The sequence below is a fragment of the Lemur catta genome, chromosome 20, assembly GCF_020740605.2.
Source record: "Lemur catta isolate mLemCat1 chromosome 20, mLemCat1.pri, whole genome shotgun sequence".
NCBI lineage: Eukaryota > Metazoa > Chordata > Mammalia > Primates > Lemuridae > Lemur > Lemur catta.
This window is the reverse complement of record NC_059147.1, coordinates 16,406,358-16,425,060: the sequence shown is the minus strand read 5'-3', so window position 1 is coordinate 16,425,060 and position 18,703 is coordinate 16,406,358. Positions and strand designations below refer to the sequence as shown.

The 18,703-nt window shown below is 40.7% G+C and overlaps 1 protein-coding gene across 1 annotated transcript in view; it reads right to left on the bottom strand.

Annotated features, from left to right (window-relative positions):
- The window catches only part of ADAMTS18 (ADAM metallopeptidase with thrombospondin type 1 motif 18), a 122,802-nt gene that overhangs the window by 101,617 nt on the left and 2,482 nt on the right, over positions 1–18,703 (bottom strand). Inside the window, exon 3 of the mRNA XM_045533099.1 lies at positions 17,844–18,160. Coding sequence (XP_045389055.1) covers positions 17,844–18,160 — 317 coding nt within the window. The remainder of the gene's footprint in view (positions 1–17,843; positions 18,161–18,703) is intronic.

Here is an 18,703-nt window from a genome sequence, read left to right as displayed (position 1 = left end):
CTGCCCATCTTTGAGCTGGGACATCATCTCTCGCCTTCTGACTTGAACTGGAACTTACGCCATTGGCTTTCATGGGTCTCTACCTTGCCAGCAATGGATTTTAGGACTTCTCAGTCTCCATAACACGTGAGTCAATTCCTTTTAGTCTCTTTAGACACACACACACACACACACACACACACACACACACACACACATTTACACATACATAAAGAATCTATCCATTAGAACTGGATTCAGTGAAAAGGGAATGCTTGTACACTGTTGTTGGGAATGTAAACTAGTATAACCACTATGGAAAACAGTATGGAGATTCCACAAAGAACCAAAAGTAGACCTACCATTCGATCTAACAATCTCACTACTGGGTATTTACCCAAAGGAAAAGAAGTCATTACATCAAAAAGATGCATGCACTCATATGTTTGTCACAACACAATTCATACTTGCAAAGACACGAAATTGGCCTACATGCCCATCAACTGATGAGTGGATAAGGAAAACATGGTCATTGTATACATATACATATTTCATACACATACACACACACACACACACACACACACACACACAGGAATACTACTCAGCCATAAAAAAGAATGATATATACCACATATACTCACTTATAAATAGGAGCTAACAATGGGTATACATGGTCAAACGGAGTGGTATAATGGGCTTTGGAGACTCAGAAGGTGGGGGTGTGAGGGGGCTGAGGGATCAAAACTTACTTACTGGGTACAACGCATACTATTCAGGTAACAGGTACACTAACAGCCCTGACTTCACCACTATACAATTCATCCATGCATCAAAAAACCACTTGGAGCTCCTAAATCTATTGAAAGAAGAAAAATAAATAAATAAAATGAGGCGGAAAAAAAAAATCTATTGGTTCTATTTCTCTGGAGAATCCTGGCTGATACATGCCCATGCACACTCAACCTACCAACAAGAATAGAAAGAGGAAGGAGGCACACCTGAGAAGCACCCACTGCCGTTTCCCTAAACTGAGAATTCTTTCTGTAGAATAAAAGCTCCTCATTTCGGGTGTTCCTGAGAAAGCTTTCCTTGTACTTTTGGGGCCTAAGGGAGCTAGGATTCAACAAGGAAATATAACATTAGAACTGAAGTCAGGCTCTAACTCCCCAGCTATGGAGGAAGCTACTTCTGGGGCAGGGCATTCGAAATCCTTCCATTGGGCTGAATTCTCTTGCTTTTCTGTGGAAGTTACCCCTCTTCCACTCAGCATTTGCCACCAGCAAGGAAAATTTATACAAGATAACTAAATTTTCTGATACATTAAATGTGACCCAAGTCAAATACAATGTATTTTTGAATGCCAACTCTTCTGGATTGTATTTGCCACTGAACCCCTTTATAAGGGAGGGAAATTTCAAACAGTGGAGCAATGGATTTTAATTTCCTGACCACGGATCTTTTTAAACCTGTATTTTGCTTTGCTTTCTAAATATGTTATTTAGTGTAACTAGGAAAATTATTACAAAAACAAACCATAAAGCTGAGACTTAAAAAAGAGGTTTCCATCTAAAGAAAAAAAAAGTAAGAGTTAATTAAATGAGCAAGTTTGGACCAAATAGAAGAAAATCTGCACATAAATCAAATTCTGAAATTTTTCAAAACATAATCTCTCTCACTTATCTTCAAGGGAAATATTTAATTCAACACCTTTATTTTAAATCTGATTTTCACCATCAGAATTGCGTATGCAGTTTTTTATGCAGTTATATCTTGACTAAGTGCCTCCAAAGCAAAATATTAACCTGTCCACATCACAGTGTGTTCAACTGAAAACTGCATACGCTCTGAAACTATGGTTTGGAAGACAAGCGATTTTAGCAGACTAGTCCAATAAAAAGGAACTCTTCTGCTGTTTGCTTTCACTGTACCTGTTAGGGAATTTCAGAGTAGGAGATGGCTGTACCTGTAGTACCTAGTATAGTACCCTTTAGTGGGTACTTGAAACATGGCTGGTCTGAACTGAATGCAAAGTATACAATGTACACTGGGCTTTGAAAACTCATGTGAAACATTAAAATATCTCATTAATAATTTTTGCATTGATTACATTTTGAAATAACATTTTTGATATATTGGATTAAATAAAATACCAACACAAATTTTATGCATTTCTTTTTCTTATCTAATGTGGCTCCTAGAAAATTTAAAATTACACATGTTGGCTTGCATTTCTACCATACAGCATATTTCTACCATACAGCACTTTGCTACAGCAAACAGGAGGTGGAGTTCCAAGCATCAGAAAAGAGAAATAGAGGATTTCATGGGGGGAAAAAAAGCACACTTTTGTTGTCATTATTAAAAATAAAAATCTACTGCACACTGAAATTAGATTCATTCAAATAAACATCTTCAAAGACACAAACGAACTCTATGTGAATGTTGAGCAACGTAATCCATGAATAAAGCATTCTCAGTTTACAATGTTGCCCCACATGTCATCGTCCAAACAAAATCAAAGAAATCAATTAAAAGTGGTTACACAGTGTGAAGTCATCCTCCAAGCCAACCATGAAGTCTCTGTCTCCCTCCAGCTGCTCACTGACAGGCATATAGTGTACTCACTTGTATTTACTGCTTTGGAGGCATCTGCAGTTATTGTTGGCAGACATGCAGAGGTGAGTAATAACAAGACAACTGACATACAAAGCAGTGAATCAACAAGACCAATAATGTATCCAAGATGCACTGTGAGGAACAAATATTGACAATGCTAGATGCCATAATACCCTGTGCTGTGGCCATTGCACCCCATAAATGTTGATTCATGAGGTGTATAGGCAAACTGCCTACTGCATTTAACTGTCAGCCAGCCCATGCCCAATGCCCTTGTTGCATTGCGCTTGCCTATTTCCTCTATGAGACTATGAGCTCTTTGCAGAAAGTGTCTATAGCTCACTCGTTTCTATCAAAGTTTGGTTTTTCATTTCCAAGTGACAGAAACTAATGTTAAACTAGATTAACAAAGAGGAAGGAGCCATGGTTCATGTGCATGAAAAGCCTAAAATACTCTAATCTCAGGCATAGCTGGACATCAAGACTGTGATGACCCTACTTTTCAGGGGCAGGAAGGTTGCCAACCACTCTGGGCTTATCTTCTCTCTTATTTGCTACCCAAGGTTTCCCAGAATTTGATCTTATTGGCTCTGATCCTTTTATATGTTTATTCCCAAATCAACCACTGCAGTCAAGGATTTCTGATGCTCTGACTAGTAAATCATGTCATCTCCTCCCAAATCCCATGGTCTTGAGGCAGAAGTGGGAGGGTAGGTCCCCAAGGAAGGCTTCAATGTTACCAAAAGACTGAGGAAACTGATGCTAGGCAGGCAAAAAAATTACAGGTGGCCATTGTCATTTCTTTTGTTTTGGAGACAAGAGTCTCACTCTGTCTCCCTGGCTAGAGTGCAGTGGCATCATCATAGCTCACAGCAACCTCCAATTCCTGGGCTCGAGCGATACTCCTGCCTCAGCCTCTCAAGTAGCTGGGACTACATACAGGTGCATGCCATCATGCCCAGCTAATTCTTCTATTTTTTGTAGAGATCAGGTCTCGTTCTTTTTCAGGATGGTCTCAAACTCCTGAACTCAAGCAATAGTCCTGACTCAGCCTCCCAGAGTGCTACAATTACAGGCGTGAGCCACGGCACCCAGCTGCCACTGTCATTACTAAATCCCCAAATAAAAGGTATCCAATAGATGGTCTTTTTTCCCCAAAATGAATGAAAAAGAAATAGCCAATGCATCATGTATTCCAAACATAGAAATGAGTTATCTATTTCTGAACTACCAGAATGATAATTATACACATTTATGTAACAAATGTCTGTTGAGTGTCCCTTATTTGCCAAAGACTATTCTAACCATGGGAAATACATCGGTGAACAACAGAGAGGAAGCTCTGGCCTTCCTGGAGCTGACATTGCAGAGGAAAGGCAGAATTTGCCAGACAATAAACCAGTCAGAGACTCAATGATAAATAGAATAAAGAAAAATTAAGCAGGGGATGTGGGGTGACAGGGGTGTCAGGGAAGAAGTCTCTGCAATGACAACATTTGCATGAGAACTGCAGGATGTGAAGGAGGAGCCAGGTGGATATATGGGTCAAGAGCATTCCAGGTGCAAAGACACTGGCATAGGGCATCTGGGGATGCTGAAAGGCAGTGAAGCCAGGAGAGCCAGGGTGGAGCACACAGTGATGGAGGAGATAGGACCTTAGGTCCAAGGGGCCTTTCAGGCCATGGTAAGAAATCTGGTTTACATACTATGCTCAATGGAAAGCCATTAGCTGGTGAAGAGGAAAGTAAAATAATCTGGCTACTGTGAGAATAGTCTACAGGGACATAGAGATGAAAGAGTCACTAAATAAAAGCTGCTTTCAGGAATCCTGCTGAGAGATGAGAGCAGTGTAGACGCAGTGATGGAGAAGGAGGTGATAAGTGGTCAGAACCAGGCACATTTTGAAGTGACTCATTGCAATGAAATTTATATGGCCTTGTGCGTAAGACTGCCAGGCATTTATGTATCTCCAAGGGCAAATGCCATCAGTTACATTGCTTGCCCAAGGTATTAAAAATCAGTCTCATCTCTTCTTTGTGCTCTCATGGTGCTCTGAGGGTACCTTAACTATAGTAATTTTGTTGCAGTGTCCTTATGAGTTTATATTTACACCACCATTACTCCCTACCCTCACACTGGAATGTCTGAAAACTTAGGAACAATATTATCACTTTTTTAATCCTACATCATAATCCTATATTGTAATATTAAGGCACATAATAGGCTAGGAATAAATGTTTTAGGTTAGAAGGGTGGGCAGATGAATGGACGGATGGATGGATGGATGGATACGTAGGAGGAATAAAGGAAGGAATAGAAGGAAAAGAAAGAAGAAATGTCAACTAGTTACTGGCAGCTAGGAATACAAGCTCTAAAGTGACTTTGACTTTGCTACCTGATGTATTTGTAGAGACTGAGTGATTTGGAGGATGCTGCTAAACTATACCAACACCAGTGCACTACTCGCTGTTAGCTGATGGGTCTATGCAAGGAAGGGATGACAGAGATAGGTTAAAGGATTAGGTCAGCTGGTGAGTCTATGCCTATGAGATAACTAGGTTCCAGGTCTTGCAATCCAATTAAAACAGAGCTCCTTGTCTCTTCAAGCCCAGTGGCTATTTTCAAGGAAGTAAATCTGTAAATGGTCCAACTACACACAGTAGGTAGAAAAATCCTATATACCTTTCCAGGGTTCTCCAGCAAGAGCACACATTCACGAAACACAGAGACACATTCCTTATTTCATTCCCAGCGCTGCCTATTGACCCCATTCTTAGAGGTCAAGAGAATGCAGAGGACATTTAACTTTGACCCTAGGTCAACTGCAAACCCGAAATAGAAACCACATTTCTAATCAACATCCATATGGTTAGGCCTCCCTTCCTCATAAGAATGCAAGGGTAAATTTTATTATAAATATATCTCTGTTTCTTTAGAGATCCAGTCATTTTCAGTCTGGGTTGGCATGCTGTGAAATTCAAAAGCAAACACACATCTCCTAAAACATTCCCAGATGGTTTTTCTGCTGCCATCCAACCAGTCCCCCAGCCCCCAGCCCCCAGCCCCCATGCGCCACTCACACGCAGACTCAGCAGCTAAGTATCTCAAAGGTAGGGGCATTACCTGAAATCATTATTCTTGATCACACTGAAATCAACAACATGAAATTCTGAGAAAAATGAACGTCCGTAAGTGCATTTTGTTAAAGAAGCTAGTTTACAATTGTGCCATATCAATGGTCCTTAGCTGGGACAAATGCCACCCCCACCCCTGAGACACTTGGCTATGTCTGGAGACATTTGGGATGATACAACTGGGGGATGCTACTGGTATCTAAAGGGCAGAAGCTTGCAATGCTAAACATCCTACAATGTAAAAGACATGCCCCCTACAAGAAAGAATTATCCATCCTATCAATAATGCCCTATTGAGAAACTCTGCCCTAAATATAACAGTTTCCTAAGCAAATTTAAATAGTGAATTTCTAAGGAAACTTACTGCTTCTCCTTGGACCCATTGTCTCACCTACCCCATGAGGTTGGACGAGTCCTTGACCAGTGATTTAAGATGACCGTGAATCTCAGAAGGGAAAGGATTCAATACATGATGGATCTTAGTGAGCCTCTATACTTCTATAGAGTAAGCACCATAGGCATTTGCTGTATCTGTTTTCTATTGCTGCTTAACAAAGCACCACAAATTTAGCGGCTTAAAAACACCCAATTATCAATTTACGGTTATTCAAGTCAGAAGTGTGGGCACAGTGTGACTGAGTTCTCTGATTTTTCTAAGGCTAAAATCAGATGTCAGCCATGCTGTGCTCCTTTTTGGAGGTTCTGAGAAACAACCCGCCACCAAGCTCATTCAGGCTGTTGGTGGCATTTGGTCGCTTCCGGTTTTAGGACTGAGGCCCCATTTCCCTGCTGTCAGAGGCCACTCTTCTTCCTGAGGCCTCCAGTGTTCCTGGTGACAGGGCCCCTCCCGTCGCCAAAGCTCTCAATGGAGAATTTCTCATACGTCCAACTGTCTAGCTATGAACCTCTGATTTCTCCCGTCTTTGACTTCTAGACCCAGATTTAAAGGTCCTACGTGATTAAGTCAGACCTGCCTGGAAAACCTCCCTTTTTTTTTTTTTTTTAATTTCAGAATATTACGGGGGCACAAACATTTCAGCTACATAAATTGCTTTCATACCATTTGAGTGCAAGTTACAAGCGTACCCATCATCCACATAGTGTGCATTCTACCCGTTAGGTGTAAACTTACCCATCCCATCCCCCCACCACCTGCTTGACCTCCGATCAATGTGACTTCCATGTGCACCTAGCTTAAGGTCAACTGATTTGGAGTCATAATTACATCTGTAAAATTCCTTTCCAGCAATACCTTGATATCGAATGAGTAAGTGGGAGAAGGTATACATACAACAGGGGCCAGGAATCTTGGGGGCTATTTTAGAAGTCTGCCTTCTACATTTTTTATGCATTTATCTCATTTACTTCTCAAAACAGCCCAGCAGCCCTTTGAAGTCCTTTTTTTTTTTTTTAAATCTCCACTTTACAGAAAGGGAAACTAGATTCTCAGATAATCTGATAATTTCCCAAAGCTGGGTGAAGAGTACATGAGAACTCTCTGTATTATTTTTGCAACTTCTTGTGAGTCTAAAATTATTTCAAAAGTACATGCCTTCAAAAACAACAATTTCCCAAGATCACATGACTCCTGAGCGAGACATGGGCTCCTAAAACCCCGTGCATTTTAACACACCATCCACCATCTTACACTATTGTACAAGGCATTTCTGAGATGATAGCATCTCTAAAGCTCCTGACATTTATCTAGGTTAGGGGTTCTCAAACTTGACTGTGCATCAGAACTACCGGGGGAGGGGGTCTTTAAAAAATAGAGATGCCTGGGCCCCATCCTCAGACATTCTGCTTTAATTGGTCTGGGGTAGGATCTGAGCGCAAGCAACTGTGTTTTTTCAAAGCTCCTGTGTTAAAAAAAAAAAAAAAAAAAAAAAAATCACCTTTCTGGACTTGTTAGTTACAAATGACAGTGTTAAATATATAATCTTAAGCAGAGATTAGTATTTGTTTCACATACAAAAGGAAGCCTTTCAAGCATGGAATTCCACTCTACTTTGATGCATTTTACTAGAAGACACTCACAGCAAAACCCCAAGGTGTAGTTATCCATGAGCATAAAGAGTGAAAGTGCATTGAAGCAGTATTTTCTTTTCCTCCTGTCTCTGAACACGATGAAAACACACCCAGACTCAATAAGCAAGGTGAAAGAAAATATTGTGTTCGTTATATACCCCACAACATGAATTCTGAGTACACTTCATTTGATTCCTGGAAGGGGCAAAGTAAAATAGAAAAGGAACAGGAGGAATTCTAAAATCGCAGGGTGAACCCACGCACACAAAAAAATGTACTCTGGTGCAGGAGAGCTCGGTAAACCAGCAGAAAGATAATCTCCTTTTATCAGCTTATCTCAAGTCCTTTTCAAGTGCCGTGTCCCCAATAAGGGTGTGCACATGGCTGACTTCTAGTAAATTACTGATGGGCACTAACTATATAATTTATATTGGAAAGCGGGCCCCCTTGACTTGGAGTGGTAATAAGGGCAGACAAAATATTCCCAAGCTCAGCGGCATGAATAAGCAATCAAAAGAATTCAGCCGAAAATGAAATCCTTCGATACATCAAAAGCATCCCTTCAGGAGAGGTGAGCATGCTGTCCAGACAGAACACTCTCACCAGACTAGTATTATGGTATTTGAGTGTATTTTGCCCTATAATTGGATAGAAAAACCGTGGGAACAGGCTTTCATGGGAATAACTTGAAGTCACTGCAGAGGACCTCCTGGGTTTGTGCACAGAGATGTATATGAAGTCCAAGCAAATATTTTTGGTTCTGAAAGCCTTAATGTGCAGTGCTATCATTAGGCCTGCTTATATTTAGACTTCAGAAATTAATTGGTACCATTTTCTCCCAAATTGTTTATTGCTGATGGTGGGAAATCATGCAATGTCACCAGCACACAGGCTCTGCTGGTCACAACTATTCTAAGCAACTGTCTTAGGCTCATGGAAAACAAGAATAAAATGTGTTCTCAGCAACTCTGCATGTTATACAACCAAGGTATCACTGACAAAGGTATTCGGTGGCTATTGTCAGTATCAGCAAGCCCTATCTGGCCCTGGCTAATGTCCAACAGGTACTTGACACCTCAGCTTTTCACAAATTAAGTCTTTCTCCCTCTCTTTTCCTCTCTTTCTCATAAAATATAGCAGTGCATACAACTAAGAAAAGTCATGTATCTGCATGTTCTTTTCAGTAACAGCAAACAAGGGAAAAAGTAAATATACAACAATTAAAAAATAAGATCTATATATGTAGTGGTAAAAAAAAGAACTCCAAAATATATATTTTAAGCATCCTCCCTTCCCCCACCAAAAAAGACATTTCAGAAAAAGTATTAAGACAAGTTGTGTACTTTAAAAGCTCTGGTTCCATGAAGAGTTTCAAACTGGTTACTGTGGAGTCCTAGTTTGCTGTACATCATTCCACACCTCATTTTATGCATTACTGCACAGACCAATACAGAAAGCAAAATATGGTTTAGTCTTGTTTGGATACAGACATTAATTCAGTGTGGTCCTCTGAGGCTTAGACAGGTAAGAGAACAAATAAAATTCAAAGCCCCACGTACTTCTGCTCAGGTATTATATTGGTTACAACTGTAATGTCATTGCAGAATAAGTCACTTGAGATACCAAGTACCTAAGGCAATGTTTAAATCTCAATCTCAGAACTCAAGAAGCTCTGAACACAGAAGGAAGCCAAACAGGGACAAGAAGGGCTGAGAAAAAGAGAACAGTGATGACATCACTGGATACCTTGAATCCAGCTCTGCTGAAAGGTAGCCAATTCTATTACAAGGAAGGAAGGAAAGGAGGCAGGGAGAGAGGGGGATGGAGGAGGGAAGTAAGAAAAAGAAAGGGAGGGAGAAGGGAAGAAAAGGAGGAGGAAGAGAAGGAAATAGGAAGGAAGAAGGGGGGGAAAGATGGAAGGAAAAAAGGATGGATTAAAAAAATTATTGCAGAGCCAAAGAATATATACTTTTATGCTTAATGTAGTCTGAGATGCAGCTGTTCTACTTGCAACTGAAATCCTATAATATATAAACAAGAACAATCTCTACATTTTGATTCACAATAGCTACCCCTGCCTCTTAATATACATACTAGCTAACACTAGTCTGGTGCATTGATGGTCACACTTACACGCTGTGATGCATTCCATAAAGCAAAAACAATTCTCCCAAAGAGGGTCAGGTAGTCAGTCCTCCGTTTCCACTAAGAAGGTTCTTTTCAGACACTTAGTATAGTGACTCACAGTCACCAGTGCCCACTGGAACCATTTGTGAAGCTTTTCTTTCCTTTATTAAACATGAACACCTAGGGTCTACCCAGGACCTAATGAATTTTCAGAGGTAGGACCTGAACTTTTTTGTTCCCCAAATTCCCAGCTCTTTAGAATAGCCTGACTAAAAATGGCTGCTTTTTAGTAATAATAATATTTAACTGCAACTGGTCTACCTCCATGTCTTAGCTGAATCTGTCAACGGCTCCAGGGCTAATAGCCATAAGTGCTCCATAAATATTAACTATTATTTTTATCCAAGCTGAAACTCTTTTCTCCCTGTGAATGGTAAGGATTGGCATTAGGATTGGCCAACTTTGAAAGCTCCTTTATGGAAGGTCTGCATTAATGATATTAATTATATCATCATCACTACCAGTATTATTACTACGTGCCAGGCACTGCCTTAAGTATGCACATAGAACATTTTTCTTCTACTCAGGTATCCATAATCCCCATGGGGCAGTTGCTGTCATTATCCTCAGAAATAAAGCACAGAAAGGGCAAATCATTTTACCTGGGTTATATAGTTATTAAAAGCAAGAGCTGGAACTTCAGAGTCTGAGCCCAAAGCCATTACACTAGGCTGCTTTGTCATACATGAACTGATCCAAATCATTAGCTATTTGTGAATCCTTCTGTTTAAGTCTCTCTCTCATGTCTTCATAGCTGATAAGGTAGCAGTTACTTCCCCCTCCCCAGAAAAATCACCAAACATTCCCACCATTAGAGTTGCCAATACCCGACTGCTCCTCTCCTGTTCTGACAGGCTTGAGCATGACAAGGCTTAAGGACAAGATGGGGATGGGTGCGGGGCGGGAGGCAGTCGGGTTCGATGGCCATTTTCCTCTTAGACCCTTTCCTAGTTCACAGTCAAGAACTATCAACCGTGGAGTTCCTACTGGTTACCAAGCTAAGCAATAACCATGTACCTTCACAATCCCGAGATAGAGAGAGAGAGAGAATATTACCATTTCTACTTTACAGATGAGAAAACCAAGGAGCAGAGACATGAAGAAAGCCCAAAACTCTTAACACAGGAGATCACGGAGTGATGGCTCAGTGGTCATCCTCAGACAGACAGGCAGAATAAGGAGGAAGAAGCAGCCTTTCAACTGCCCACATCTGACCCCTCAAACTGGTTTCAGCCACCTTGGGGTCCAGCTCTCGAGCAAGAACGTTGGTGTTTTTGTTATTGTTTTTTTTTTGTTTTGTTTTTTATAAAAGAGTTTGGTCTGACATTTTGCCAGCAGTGTTGTTATGAGCAAGTACTCCTATTCACAAATCGTGTCTGAAGAAAACATACAGGAGAAAAGCTAAAAACGAAATTAAAAAAAGTTTTGTTTTGTTTTGTTTTACCCTCCCTTGATGAATTGAGTAATAGCCTAAGAAAACATCTCTGATTTGGGTCAGCGTGTAAGAAAAAGAAAAGGAAAGAAAAGAAAAGAAAACACACACACACACACACACACACACACACACACGGTAAATACAGCCCAGTCTAATCCGTAATTTCACGTGATCCTCTCAAGTGACCAGAAAGTTCCAAGGGGGTATATGTAATTCAACAAATCCCTGCTAGCTAACAAGCCCCTCCAGAGCAGCAGAGCCTAGTTTCTTTCTGCCTGCCATGGACTAAGGTCATTTAACTTCAGCCCTTTTATGAATGGAAATCGGTTTTCTAAAGACTACTTGGCAGGCAGTGACCAGCAACAGACAACTCGATGACTGAGCTTTCTGAGTCATAAAATACTTTTGAAAAGGGGAGATCAAAGTGTCCCTACCGCCTATTGAAATCCAATTGCTTCCAAAGTTCCTTGCGGGGACCCAGGCTCTCTGGAGAATGGGTCACTGCAGTCATAGTCTAAAAAAAGGCCACCACTAAAGAAAGCTACAATGAGGACATTAGGGCAGCCAGCCATGGAGGAGAAACGCCACTTACGGTTTGATTGTTGGGGACAAAGAAAAGAGAAACGAAGGGAAACGAAGTGACAAAATTGGATGGCACATCAGGAATCGAGGCTGGAGGGGGTTCTTGTGGCAGCCTTGATCCCGGTACACATTCTACTCAGAGCCTCTGATGCTGAGGCTGGATGGTGATCAGACACCGGGCAGATGACTCAAAAGAAACAGCAAAGCAGTCAACCACTGCTGCTAGCTGGGCCTTCGCTAACATTATCCATCAAACGTAAACTCACCCGTGCATTACAGAGTTGGGCAGAAATGCAAGATGAGTGACAGTTTTTGCACGTCTTTTCACTTGATCTTCCCATAGAATGGAGCTTGGTTTAGAGTTTCTTAAGCAACAGGTACATTTCCCCAAATGGAATACAAGTCATGTACCAATCAAGTGCAAATAATCTTATGCCTAGGAATTGCTCTTTTATGGTGAATGACAGAACCCTGGTACAAGATGTTGATGGAGGTACGGTTTAAAAACAGGAGTGGTCCAGTTAGTATCCTAGTTTTTAGACCTTTGCAATAACATTAGCATATTAGGTATGAAATGTATCACAGTAAAGATGTTTAACTTCCTTTAAACCTCTAAAGTTTTCCTAACTTATTAATATATAGCCATGAAACCCTTTTATTCCTGGAGCATCTTTTAACAGTTAGAAATTAATACATAGTATTATAGTATTCCTTTAGGGAATGGTTGCTTTAGTGCTTGTTGTGTCACTGCCAAACCGTAAAGAGATGTTCCTTGAAAAAGCATTGCCATGACCAATGAGTTAGGGAAACTCTAGGTTAAAACAGAGTTAAACAAATGTCTGTAACGTAGAATATTTCTGACTTGTTAATACGATAATACGCACTGTAAAGCTCTGAGAGGTCGCACTAATTGGACCGGTTCCCCCTTTTCTGAGACCATACTCTGTGAGCTCCTTGTCCCAGAATTCTGTAGAGTCATAGCCTGGTTCACAATAAAATAGCAATTTCCAGGTCTGCAAGTGCTGCTCCATCTTCTCTCCTACATGGTAAACTACTCTATGACTTGGTTTCAGCTTCATCCACTGTGCTCTGAACAGTGCCTGACACAACAGAGGCTGATAAATAGTGGTTGAATTAAAGAATGATGATTCAACGTGTCTTTCCGGTAAGTTCCTAAAATACAAGAATTTCCACCGAGTGGTTCTCAAATGTTAGTACGCATCAGAATCATTTGGAGAATTAAAAATACTCATTACTGGGCTCAGCCTCCCTGAGCTTCTGTTATGGGTTAAAGGAATTCACATATTTGGCACCTCAAATGAAGCTGATGTAGTTGATCACACTCCGAAAAATCACTGTCCCACCAAAAAGGATCACTAAGGTAGAATATTTTTGAGCAGACAAGTTTCTTAGATCCCTTAGTGTGTAAGAGGATATAGGTTTGTTCTGATAGGAAACAAACTTAAGAAATACAAATGAAAATCATAAGAAAGTTGGCTGCAGTTGAACAGCAAGATGAAGAGTCACCCTCCAATGGCACAGGTTTGTTGGATATAGACCTTTTCATCAGTGTGGCAGCAGGGGGAGGCTGGATAGAGTAGGAAGGACAGACAAGGCAGATAGTAATTAGATTAAGCTAATCCATAACCCTGACATTCTGGAACCAAGGCTGCCAATCCAAATACTGGCATAGAGCATAAGGCCTCCAGGTGTAGGGTCCAGGGGTGACATTTTTTGGATCACCTGTGTAAAGGCATTCAAAATTTTAAAAATAATCATGCCCAACATAACAGCAGGGAGGATTCACTTCAAGGAGTTTGCAACTCCTGTTTCATCAATTATTCCAAATAAGTAACAACCTACTCAACTCCTGAATAAGCTGAGACCTGTCTGTTTACAGGGAGGAGATACATTTTAAATTATTACGAATATTTCAAGCACAGATTAATTTTGAATTATTAAGGTAAATTCCCTGCCAGAAAAATTCCAGCTGGAGTACATACGCATGAATGCCTGCTTGCATGTGTGTATGTATATATGCATTTCACTATTAACCCTACTAACCTTTTCTTACTTACTTCTGGGTGTTTCTCTAGCCAGCAAGATAATGGGAGATTTCCTACTGGTACTTTGTCAAGTCATGTAAAGGTGACATTATATTTCTAACCACACGGCATGCACACTAGGAGATTGCTATTGCATCTAAAGGGGTCCTGATGCCAGGGGTCCGGTCCCATTTGCAGAGAAACACTGGTATGGAAGCTTCAAGCCAGTAAGTTTCATCTCCCCATCTCATTCATCTCATGCCAGTCTCTGTGTTCATGGAAGAAGAGTTGCCTGTCTTTTCTGGTATCTTAACTTTGATGAGTCCTTCCAAAAAGCACGTTAGAGGCTCGTTTCTCTCCTGAACTCTTGAATCATCCACTATTCTGAATCCATTACTATAGTTGCTAATTAACTCCGGAGGAGCTATGACTCAACTGCTTGGTCCAAGAAGCTGAGCAGCTTCTCTGAGTAGCTAGTAGAACGGAGGATATTCTTCTTTGTGACTTCGTTATGTTTCCTCTGTCTACATCTCTCTATGTCCTTCATGAATTGTCCCCATCAAGTCATCTCACAGGACTCACTATTTCTATTGGATAACTTTCCATAAGCAAATAAATACACTGTTAGAGATTCATACACATCATAATAAAGACGTTAAGCTGGCAAAGGTAATTTTTGTTCAGAATTCTTGTTTCTGTTTATAAAGAAAGGAAAAGCCACCACAGCTTAGGCTGAAAACATTTTACTGTATCTTGTCCACAGATAATATAGACAGATCACAAAAGAGGGTATAAAATGGCCAATAAGCTTAAGAGAGGGTACTCAACTTCATCAACCATCAGAACAATTCAAACTAAACCCATAATGTGGCACTACTTCATACCCATCAATCAGAATAACTAAAATGGAAACGAAAGACAGTCTCAAGTGTTGGTGAGGATGTGGAGCAACTAGAACTCTCAAACACTGGGGATGAGTGTACATTACTACCACCACTTTGAAAAGCCGCTTGGCAGTATTTACTATAGCTGAACCGTATGCAAGCTGAGTATCCTTAATGTAAAAATTTGAAATCCAAAATGCTCCAAAATCTGTAACTTTGAGTGCCAATATGATGTCCAAAGGAAGTGTTCATTGGAGCATTTCAGATTTTTTTTAATTAGAAATGTTCAACCAGTATGTATGTATTCAGCAAATATTCCAAAAATCTGAAAAAATCCAAAATCTGCAACAATTCCAGTTCCAGGCATTTTGGATAAGGGATACTCAACCTGTATATAATCCCATGACTCAGCAACTTCATTCTTCAGATGTATTCAACAGAATGTGTCTATAAATTCACCAAGAGCGTATGGTCTTCATAAAAGCCCTAGACTGAAAACAATTTGACAGACAAGCAATAACTAGATGGAAATAGTATGGACTCTTCATACAAATACTTATGATTCTACTTACATGAAATTTTGAAGTAGGCAAAATTAAACTATGTTAAAAGTTAAAAGAGTGGTTACTCCTGGTGGGTGGTGATGGGGAAGGGGACAAGGAGGCTCTTCTGGGGTTCCTGCTTGGTAGGGCTGGTGGTTATGTGGGTATAGACTTTGTGAAAATTCATTACACTGTATTCTTAAAGTTTTTGCATTTTTCTGTATATACGTTCTCCTTCAACACCAGGTCACAGAAATTAACACAGAGCAGTGTCTCAGCTTGTGAGTTGCGGCTCTGTCCTCTTTGTTTTGTTTCTTCTTGTCTTATTGAACATGAGAGTATGTGTTTGTGTTTTGCAGTTTGTTGGGCGCATGGAGGGAGTAACAGAACAGAGATAATTCTCTCTCTACCCCTTCCCAAGTGGGCCTTGCCAGGGTCAACTAACCGGATAATCAGCGTCAGATGCCTGGAGATGATCACGACCTTACAAATCACCTTACCTGGTTCACGAGAGCAAGCTGAGGCTGAGAGAGGTAAAGTCGATTAACTAAGGATACACACCTGGTTTGCTGAAATGTGGGGCTCACCTGTGTCTCATTTGCCCTATTTACACAGTCTCAGATTGAGGCATGTCAGGCTTTCAATTCTTTCATACCCATCCCAAAGATGGGATTTTTAACCTACCACATTCTGATATGTTAATAATTTGCTCACTGTTCAACAGTAACTCTCTTCTGTAGAACAAATAACCCAACATGTATTAATATGAGACAATGGATCAGATTTCCTATCACGGAGAATGGAATCCTGAGAGTGCTGACCATGGGGGAGACTAAATGTTGTTGGAAATAGAACTACAGAGCAATTATCCCCCACTAAGAACTACTGTGGCACTTTCCCTGTTAAGAAGTCACTTAATCTCCACAGCCCTGTGATGTAGACTCTTGTTATTCCCATTTTCGAGATGAAGAAACTAAGGCACATAAAGTTAAGTAACTTGTCTGAGATCCTTCTAGCAAGTGCTGCTATGAGAATTAGAACCTGGACAGACCGCTTTTAACCACTGGGATGTGGAATGAGAGAGTTTAAGCCACTACAGTGGGGTCAGGGTTCCCGAACTTCTGAAGGCTTTAGGATGCTAGACTAGGCAGAAAAAAGAGAAATACAGGGTGCAATGCCAACCATAACCAAAAAAGAGCAAGAGATTCACCGCAACAAAACAAACACAAAAAGCCAAGGTATGTGCATGTGCTTGTGCACACACACGTGTGGGTAACCATGTTATAATATACAGGTCATTAGCGAGCCACATTCATGATTTCAATGGATCAAGTTTAGTTGGGAATTGTTAAATCTTTACTTCACTCTATACTTTAAATAGACCAAAGAACATCAGGATTGTAGTTATGATAAAAGGTTTTAACTAAATTTCAGGCTATAATATGGAAAAAAATGTTTAAAAAGTAACTGAAAGTTTCGACTAACAAACAACACGTGAGTCTGCGTTCACCCACACCTAAGCCGCCCCTGTTGCTTTGTGCCGTGATGCCTGTTACTAACTACACCCTCAATTTGGTTTTCTCACATTTCCCTTCTTTGGGCCACGCCAGAGCACAATTGCCATGTGTCTCAACACACACAAACTCTTCTGTCAGCCCATGACACTTCTCAATTGCAATGCAGAGCGAAATCGACCCAGAGCAACATTTACTGCCTCATATATTTGATTGAATCTTGAGAGAAGTGTCATTTACACCGATATTCTTGGCCTGGTGCTCAACAGATGAGGATTCCACAGAGAGGAAATAACACTTGTCCCAAAAGCTTTTAAATGCCCTACACCTCTCTCAATGCCACCACTTAGTCCTGCCAGTTCAGCAACACATCACACCACCTTCTGAAAAGGATATCTTCTGCGAGCAGGACAACACCAATAGATTAGTTGAAAGAAAACAAAAGACCTTCCCCCTTCAGCAAAGTGAAGGTTGATCTTACCAGGGCTGCTGAGCGCAATTTCTCATTGAAATACAGTTTTCCCATTTCAAAGCAAAGTAGACGCATGCAGCTTGTTAGATTTATAGAATGCCTGAGTCTCCCAAGACTTCACAAAGCGAATGGCATCCATCAAATTAATTTCCTTGGGGATGGTCTCAAACATGAAGAATGAAAAGGCCCAGACCATTAAACATCAAAAGAATGTTCTAAATGGTCATTAAAGTTCTATTTTATTATTTTTTTTTCCTGGGAGCAGATTAGATTAATTCAATTGAGAATATTATAAGTATCAAAGCTGACAGTGTGAATGTGTGGAGTTGGCTAGAAGAGCGCTTAATATTGCAGACATCTGTTCATTCAAGTTATACAAAACACCAAAGGAGGAGCTCAGCTCAGACTGGGGGGGTACTTACCAAGCCGGCACACGTAGACACAGCGACAGAGGAGGAGCTGTCATTTCTGATGAATCCCTGATAGAAACATCGCTGCACCTCGGGTTCCCGAGTCTCTGAAGCACCATCTTTCCCAAGTACCTGGACAATAAAGTGACTGCTCAAAATCGCCGAGGGCTTAAGTTCTAAGTGTAGTTCCTGTCCAAATGCTGAAAATCGGTAGTGCAGAGAGCTCCTGGCACCCTGTGCTGATCGCTTTTTCCTGCCGTTGTGCAAAATGTCGTGTGAAATATATGACCCGCCTGAGTCCACTTCTACTGGAGTGACAAAGACGTAATCTGCAATGGGAAGAGGTTCAGCTGTCAGCACCTGGAGCCCACAATTCCAAATGGTCACTTTCCAACAGGCTGGCAAAGCGTAACACACAGCTAGCTCAAAGATATCTTTGTTCCTATCGCCAAATACGTAGATCAAATATAATTCAGAGCAGCTCATGAAGAAGAGGACCCCGCAGCCTCAACAATGAGCTCTGCCAGTCATTCCTACAGAAACTAAAAGCCAAGCACAATTTTGATGAATTTGAAGAATGTGGGAAATGTCACACCTGTCAAGGTCTGGGAGAGAGACAGACTTTTTAAATATTAGCCATGGAGCTATCCCTATGTAAAAAATTTTTGGAGACAAAATTGGTAAGTGTAACACCACAAGACTAATACATGGCAATTTTTCTTCGAGGAGATTAATTTCTTTGTGCTTAAACTGAATTATAAGCATTTGGGGGGGGCAGAGTTTAAATTTCGAATAATAACAGGGTTGGGTAGCTTCACATGATACCTCAGATCATTAAGCAACAGCAGTTTCGCATTTCCAATACTACTTTT